We start from the raw sequence: 9,150 nt of genomic DNA on the forward strand, positions 1-9,150 counted from the left end.
AGATCCAAATGTAGAACTCTCAGCTACGTGTCCATCACGATGCCTGCCTGCCTCCTGCCATGCTCCTTGCCAAGATGAGAACATAAGCAAGCCCCAATTAAATGCTTTCTGTTATAAGAGTTGCCTTGATCACGGTATCTCTTCAAAGCAATATAACACTGACTAAGACAATTTCCAAACTGATGTTACTAGGTTACTTTCAGCTTGTTTTCAATTTGGGGAGATTATTAATATTTCTTTTTAACTTATAAAATATTCATATTATCCTAAAAATGAAACACTATAAAATAAAGTACATGCAAAAATATCTAGCCTCCCCGTTTGACTGGTGTGGTAAATTAGTCGCCCGAACATTGGTTAAACTCCTCCTTTGCTTAGATATACCTGGCCTTTTTAAATATTTCATTATTTTTATTTTATTTTACATGGTTGAGTATTTTGACTGCATATACATCTGTATACCATTTGCTTGCCTGGCACCCTAGCAGGCTAGAAGAGGGTGTTGGATTACCCAGGACTGGAGTTACAGATATTGTGAGTTGCCATGTGGGTGCTGGGAATTGAACCAGGGTCCTCTGTAAGAGCAGACAGTGCTATAAACTGCTAAGCCATCTCTCCAGCCTAACTAATTTTTTCAGGTAATATTTTCTATGGAAATGACATCACATCAATATTTCAAGACCTTTCTCATTCCTTTCTAAAGCTGCATTGCTCTAACACCAAGTGTACATCACAGTTGATTCTGACGCCTTTTGCATTTTTGGTGCTATCTTTGTGAAAATTCTTGGAAAACAAAAACTGGTTCAAAATAAACATATGCATTCTGGAATATACTAACTTCCACATATACCCCCAGATGTTATACCTAGCCGGGAGAAACAGTACACTTCCACATTTCCAGGTACTGCAGGCGCCTGAGGCAGGAGGATATCTTAAATGCAATTTGGACAACAAAATGACGGCCTCCAACAGGCAAACGATAATAAATATTCCCTTTGGAGTTTTCAAAGACAGTGTATGAAAGCACTCCTCTACCACAGCCTTACCAACACAAGTGACGTCAAACATTTTTATCTGTTACACAACTGTAAGCAATGGCTTTTTGGTATGGTTTAAATTACACTTCTCATTATGAACCAGAGCTAAGATGCAAGTTTTTCAGTTGTTCTTTGTCTTCTGTTTATTTTTTGTTCTTTAGTCCATTTTTCCATTTTGGAAGGAGGCTACAAAACATTTTTAATCTAATTAAATTATCATACTCAACCCTGCTGCTTTATGTGTTTTTAGCCATAGTGAAGCATATATTTCCTACTTTCTTGACACAGAAAACTCCACCTGAATTTTCTTATATTTTATATCTGTAATTGGATCAGGTTCCTAAGATATTCTTAGGCAAACACGAAACACTGCAGCTGTTTAATGTGAGACACCTTTAATGATCAATCATGTTCATGTTTTTCTTAGTTCTTCTAAGTGGTATCAGCCTGAAGTCTTCTTGCCTGAATGACAAAACATTTCATTAGCAAAACAGAAATGATCAGTGCTGGAATAATTATGCCACGAAGAAAAACCTTCATTGCTACAGCCCTTACTTTTCTAAGAGAAGACGATATAAACCACGATGATGCAGCCTACAATCCATCCAACCAGGAGAAGAACGGGAACCATTAGCTGTGGCGATGTTGACTCTGCTTAAAAGCAATGAAAACAGATTAAATAGATCTTCTCGGCATTAAACTTTATAAAGAAAAACAACGAAAGATCTCTGGGGGAGCTAAGAAAAAGCGCACTCTGGTCAGGATCAGAGTTGAGTATTTTTTGTCCTGTTTTCTTCGGAAGACACCCGGCCACTGAATGATAAATGCTGGATATTTGAAGCAGAAGTCTCAGGTTCAAACCACAGGTCACCTTTTTAAAGTTCCTTGACCTTGTGCAGTTTTGAATTTGAACTTTCCTGCTAGGTCGTGGAACTTGTAATATCTACCCCCTGGCTGCTTCCTCAGTTAAGTGATAAGGTGTGTGCAAAGCTTTGTAAAGTTGAATCACTGTGCCTGTGTTGACTGAATACAGAACCTACTCAGTGGTTTGGCGATGGGTCTAGCAGCTGTTTACATAACAGCAATCCAATATAACTGTTAGTAATTCCCATTAAAGTGAATTTCTCATAACATACAAGATTAAATTGTTTTGAGAATTGCTCTTGATCTCAATAACTGACTTTCATCTTAAATTTCACAGGGAAAGGAGAACATCAGACCTTACATAATCATCATCAGGAAAAAAAAGGAATTTATTTCTTTAAAGTCATTCACTATCACCACGAGCACTGAGCTTGACTACGGGCAATAATAATCCAGCACACATCAAAGACACTTGTATAATGTCTCATTTCTGGCTTATACCTCATCTGGAGAAAGGCAATTTATAAACATAGTTTTCTGTAATACTTATCACGCATATCCGCATATCCCACACAAAATATTGAAAAGCGGCACAGAAAAACATATAGAGTTGATGTCTCTGTGTTAAGGACTAAGATATAGTCTCAGTTGGAGAATACAATGAGATCACACGCCATTGGCTAAGAGAGAATGGATGTTCTTAGCAGTTACAGTCCCACTACAATTTCCATCACTTCAAATATGAAGGGTGCTTAATGTTATTAAAATAAAGATATCAGGAGATGAGGTACTTCTAAAATTAGAAGATACTTTCAGAATAGACAACTTTCTGAAGCTTAAGTGAATGTTAATAGTTTCAATGTTCTTCATGAAATGTTGAAGTCTTCCTTATCTGACAAAAGGGGATTTTCTTGCCTCTCCTGTTTGTGACCTTGAACTAGGCAATAATGCACAGAAGGGGGAACCTCCTCCTTCCCTGACCTGTGCTGTGGCTTTAACGGTAAAGCAAAGACTATGAGACATACTTTAGTCTCATTTGAGAGAAAGATTTTTTTGTGAATTAAGATACCAATAGAATGAAACTATGTGACAGTATTTTTTTAATTATTCATGTAAGTGATACGGTACTTCTGACAGCTTCAAAGAACTTGAAAATCAGTAGATATTCCAACAGAATATAAATGTTTAATGCAAGTGTACTTTAATAAAATTTTATACTACCTGATTTAATAAAATTAGCATTTCTAGCTCTAAGAGTAAATATCCCTTTATTTACTATTCCTTGTAAAGCAATACAAGTGTCCCGGCATTTTAACCAAATATAACCGGTCATCTAACTCCAATATTTTCAGCTCTACCATCATCTGATGCATTATTTGGAAAAGGTATTACATGAAATCCAATGGTCTTCTTAGATCAATGGCACAAATAAAAATAAAACTTCTCTTTAAACACAAGAGCCTTTTCAATATGCTTTACTGTTTGGCCAGTTCCCAGCTTACCAAAGTGGCTACAACTGGAAGAATTCTTAAGGGCACTTCACTGTGGAGCCATACTGCCCAGGCCCAAGGCCTGGTGCCACCACATCCTAGTGACCATGGACACATGACAAATTTTGTCATGGCTCAGTCTCCTTAAGTGAAAATTAGGGATGATAATATGTAATGTCTCACAATGTTGATTGCTGTCAGGGTTGAAAGCAAAGACTGCCGTGTGTGTATTTAAAAACTACTTCTCAGAGCTAATGATAATGGGACTGGGATTTGTCTCTACTGCATGTACTGGCATTGTGGGATCCTATTCTATTTGGATGCATACCTCCCTAAGCCTGGATGGAGGGGGGAGGGCCTTGGACTTCACACAGGACAGGGTACCCTGCCTTATCTTAGGACTGGAGGGGGAGGGAGGGAGGGAGGGAGGGAAGGTAAGTGGGGGAGCAGGAGGGAAGAGGGAGGAGGGGGAAGAAGTGGAAATTTTGAATGTTATTTTTATAAAGTAATAAAAAATTATTAGAGAAAAACTGTTCCTCAGAAAAATATATATTCAGTCTGTCTATTTAGTCATATTGAAATCAAGTATTTTATAGAACCATGTAAATATGAAATAAGGTTTAAGAATTAGAAACAGATAGGAAGCATGTCAGAGATGATTAAGCTCAATATTCACATTTGACAGATAATAGAGACTGGAAGATGTGGGAAGACCCCTCCAAATTCACAGAGCCATCCTGCAGAAGAACTCAACTGCTCTTACTACTGGTCCAACAACCCTCCCAAGATCTCAAACAGTTCAACGCTGAGAAACAAATAGTCTATAATTCACCTTTCCCCCCCAAAAAAAATCAGGTATGAAATTATTCTGTTTCACTGATCCTTTCAAAATTATTCATCTTACAAACATGGTCCCAAAACTGCATATTGAATAGCTTTTGGCAGCCACTGGTTCTTTAGCAGAGAGCCTACCTTCCTCGGGATCAAAATGCCAAGAAACAAAGTAAAATAGGCGGGAAGCTATTTCTGCCAAGAAACCCCCTCGCCTTACAGCTTACCTTTTGCAGCCATTATTTCTATTGTTGGTGGCTTAGTCAGGGCCACGCGGCTTCCTTCCTTATTGTTATCCTGTGCCTCTTTGAACTTTAAATAGAGAGATATCAGCAGAGTGTGGCAGCTGCTGCGCTCCCGCTGCCAATTGTCTACAGGGTGATAGTAGTCATTGGAGAGCTCAGCTCCTCTGTCTCCCACTTAACCTTTATTGTGGAGGGGAAAAGAGCCTATGTATTGTGTGTGTCCTAAACAAGTCAGTAAGCTGAGTTTTCCCAACGCACAGGTGTGCAGATTGCTCATTCGCTTAATGTTTCAGACAAGAACAGAGTGTTCAGTGAAAAGGATATGCAAATTAAAAATGAAATTGACAGTGTACGTTCCATCTAGGAAGGAAGGGGGGATGAAATATTAGTAAGAAAAGACTTGGCAGTTGGAGAGACTTAAGTTCAGAATACAAGCCTACAACTTCTGTAGTGAAGTCCAGGCTCCTTCACCAAGGTACCAGCTTGATTTCAGTGGCAATAACAATAGTTACTGTAATGGCTATTCTTGGTTGTCTCACAAGCAAGTTACACAAAGAAGTTGCCTAAATTCCTATGGTCTATACTCCTGTTACAACACTGTATGCTACCAAGTATGTGTCTATGGACTCCTGGTGTTTCCCTATGATTGGTTGACTGAGAAGAGACTAGGGACTGATTCATTGATGGTTCTGTATGTTATGTAGGCTCCACCCTTTCTGGGACAATGCTGAAAGATTCTAGAAAAGGGAAGTCATCACAGTGGGCAGAACTTCAGGCAGTACACATGCCATTACAGTTTGTTTGGAAGAAGAAATGGCCAGATGTACAATTGTTCACTGACTCATGGGCTGTAGCCAATAGATTGGCTTGATGATCAGATTCGTGGAACGAGCATGACCAGAAAATTGGTGAGAAAGACATCTGGAAAAGATGTTTGTGGGTAGATCTCTCCAAATGGGCAAAGGATGTAAAGGTATTTGTGGCCCATGTAAAAATACTCATCCAAAGGTGACTTCAGTTGAGGAGGAGTTCAATAACCAAGTAGATAAGATGACCTGTTCTGTGGACAATCTGCCTATTTCTCCAGCCATCCCTGTCATTGTTCAACGGGCATATGAACAAAGCGACCATGGTGACAGAGATGAGGGTTATACATGGGCTCATGTATGGACATGGACAACATCCTCTCACCAAAGCTGACCTGGCTACAGCTGCTGCTGTGTGCCATATCTGCCAACCACAGAGATTAACAGTAAGCTCCAGATCTGGCAGCATTCCCCAGGGTGACCAACCAGCAACCTGGTGGCACATTGACTACATTGAACCACTTCATCCATGGTCAGGACAACAGTTTGTCTTTACTGGAGTAAAAACATTTTCTGGTTATAGAGTTGCCTTTCTTGCATAAAATGCTTCTGCCAAAATTAGCCCCTTTGGATTTACAGGATGCCTTATCCAATGTCATGGTATTTTATACTTCACAGCCAGAAAAGTATAAGATTGAGCCCATGAATCCACTAGTCTTACCTTGCGCCTCACTAACCTGAAATAGTTGACTGGACAGAAAGATGAAATGGCCTTTTCAAGACACAGTTACAGCACCAATTAGTTGGTGTCTGCCTGGAGGACTGCAGTAGGGTTCTCCAGAAAGCAGTCTATGCTTGGAGTCAGCCACCAATATATGGTCCAGTTTCTCCCATGGCCAGAATCCACAGGTCCAGTAATCAAGGACTAGAAAAGGGCATAGCATCCCTCACTATTGCCCCTAATGACCCACTTGGAATATTTTTGCTTCCTGTTCTTCATAGATTAAGTCCTGCTGACCTAGAAGTTTTAGTTCCAGAGGAGAGAATGCTCCTGTCAGGAGCTACAACAAACATCCCATTGCACTCGAAGCTCAGACTCCTCCTGGTCACTTTAGGCTTCTATCCCCTTAAACTAACAGGTTAAGGAAGGAATAACAGTGTTAGAAGAGGCGACTGATCCAGATTACAGTGGGGAACTGGCATTGCTTCTCCACGATGGATAAGAGAGATTATGTCTGGAGTGCAGCTGATCCTTTAGGGCATCTCTTGGTGCTACAGTGTCCTGTGATCAAAGTCAGCAGAAAACTACAACAGTCTCATCCAGGCAGGATGACAAGGGGCAGAGATCCTTCAGGAATGTAATATTGGCTCAATTCTCCAGGAAAATAGCCAAGTTGGGGGTAAACACAGAATGGGTAGTAGAGGAAGGTGGTTATAGACACCAGCTAAGGCAACATGACCAGTTACAGAAATGAGGGTTATAGTTGATATGAGAGTTTCTGTTATATTTTGTTAAGAACAAGTTTGGACAGATATTGTGTCTTCTTACCTCAATTTCTTTATCATGTTATGTAACATCAATTATAAGAGAATGTCAATGATTGTCATCTTTAAGTTTGAAATACTAAAAGAATACCCACCAAGAGATATTCCCACCTATTCCAAATTTATAATGCATTTACAGTTGTATGAGAGATAGTTATAATATATTAGGCATAACTTTGACCTAAATATATAACGTGTCTGCAATTGTACATGGGGTAGTTGCATAATGTTTTGGCATTATTATGACCTGGTTATTGTTCTCATTTGGAAATTATGACACAATTAATGATTGTGTGTCTAGTTGTAATGGCTATTTTTATTTGTCAACTTGACTACATCTGGAACCAACTAAAACCCAGAAACAGAGGGGCAAATGTGTGAGGGGGGGATTTTTGCTTAATTTGAAATAGTAAGATCTACTTCTAATCCAGATCTTGAGTTGTGAAGACACATCTTTAATCCAAATCATATGTATTGGGAAAATCCCCTCTAGTGTGGTGTTCTGCTGGAAGCCTAGATACGAACATGGAAGAAGGAAGCTTTTACTCTTTGCCTGCTTGCTCTCATATTGCTAGCAAGTCCATTCCTTCATTGGCTTTACACCCTGCTTCTTCAAGATTATAGCGTTATAATTATAGCATTACACTGAAGACCAGCTGAGATATTCAGCCTTGGGAACTGAGCAAGCCAGAAAGCAGTACTCCTCCAAGACCTCTACCTCAGCTCCTGCCTCCAGGCTTCTGCCCTGTTTAAGTTCCTGTCCTGACTTCTTTCAATGATAAACAGTAATATGAAAGTGTAAGTCAAATAAACCTTTTCCTCGCCAACTTATTTTTTTGGTCACAGTTGTATATTGCAACAATATAAACCCTAACTAAGACATGCACCAAGGGAATTGCATAAAAGTGATGTAAAAACACTGCGAAATATAAACAACTCTTTCTTACCATTGCGGAAGAATAAATCAAGTGATTCCCTTTTTCTTTAAACCCCTCTAAAGCCATAAAGTGCTCATCGAAATGTACTAGGAGCTACAACACTATGCCAATGCCTAACATTTTCAGAGAGCCGTCACAAGCTTGGTATTATTAGCAATGTATAAAAATAGGGCATTTCATTTTCCGAAATCCAACCTGGTTTATGTAATATGGCCCAGATCATCCTTGAGGTTCTCATCAGAATCACTTTAATTTTGGAGTCCAGATGGAAAGTTTTTGCAAAGTGACCCTGTGGCTAATTCCCCCAATCTCCAGTATGAAATTAGAAAAGTTTTCTTGTGAAGAGACAGGTCTTGCCTGACCAAATCCATTTCCACAGAGCTTTGAGAACCGTGTTTCCTTGCAAATGACGGGTGCAAGCCCTGCTGGGAATGCTGTGGTTCTCCACTTGGGAGAGAATGTGACCCAAATTCTCTGATGCACACACTAGGGAAGCCTGATTCCTCTACTCTCAAACTTCCAGTGGGGGCTCTGTCACACTTCAGTCCTTGATGTTATGTAAATCCACACTTTTCCCACCTTGCCAAGAGTCATGGCTATTCAGGAAGATCAGACAGAAAAGATGTAAGCTCGAGGGAAGCCTCATTTTAAAATAAAACATAAAGGGGCTGGAGATGTTAACCAGTGGTGGAGTCATGCCCTAACATAGATAAGGCCCTGGGTTGGACTCCCATTAACCCAGTAACAAAGCAAGACACAATATACTCCCACACACAGGCGATAAAAATGTTTGACTCTCTACTTTAAGCAATATATAGAATATGAGACCACAAGCATGTTTATGCCATTTAAACCAAATTGTCACATCTCTATGTCTCCAATTCAACACTGAAAAAAGCATCTGCCTATGTCAAACAATATATGTAATGAAAGGATATTCTAATCAAGTAACCTTGGGAATATTTTTTCCAATACATTAAACAAAAGTGAAATCATGCTTTAAAAAGATAAAAGCAGAAATGAAAGCCTGAAGAATGATCACTGAGTTTTATAAATATTATTTATGTATTCATTTTCATGAATACAAAAACTATAGATATTTCAAAGGTAGACTATGATGTTCTTGTAAATTAAGATACTGTAGAATAATCTATCCAGAATATTCAGATTATCCATAAATGTAAATATTTATAATTTCAAATGAAAACATGTTACAGAAAGGAAAATACAACATTCAAAAGAAATAATCAAGTTGCCCTTACCCAAAGGACACAGATAAACACATATGCAAGGACAAAGTAATTTGTTTTAGTTAGATGAAGAGAGGATTGTGAAAGTGTCCACATTTTAATTACCTATGCTTTCTTTTGGTACAAGAGGTGGTGCTATTGTGT

General features: G+C 39.0%; 1 protein-coding gene across 1 annotated transcript; it reads right to left on the bottom strand.

Moving 5' to 3' along the window:
• Window positions 1-1,191: 1,191 nt before the first annotated feature.
• Strit1 (small transmembrane regulator of ion transport 1) lies at window positions 1,192-4,667 on the bottom strand. The gene is made up of 3 exons (XM_050147414.1): window positions 4,450-4,667; window positions 1,593-1,688; window positions 1,192-1,499 (listed from the first exon to the last, which is right to left on the bottom strand). Exons 1-2 carry the CDS (start codon window positions 4,460-4,462, stop codon window positions 1,597-1,599), a joined length of 105 nt encoding a protein of 34 aa, XP_050003371.1. The 5' UTR covers window positions 4,463-4,667; the 3' UTR covers window positions 1,192-1,499; window positions 1,593-1,596.
• Between the last annotated feature and the right edge of the window lie 4,483 nt (window positions 4,668-9,150).

The sequence above is a fragment of the Alexandromys fortis genome, unplaced genomic scaffold (assembly GCF_014885135.2).
Source record: "Alexandromys fortis isolate MF-2015 unplaced genomic scaffold, M_Fortis_MF-2015_v1.1 scaffold_53, whole genome shotgun sequence".
Classification (NCBI taxonomy): Eukaryota; Metazoa; Chordata; class Mammalia; order Rodentia; family Cricetidae; genus Alexandromys; species Alexandromys fortis.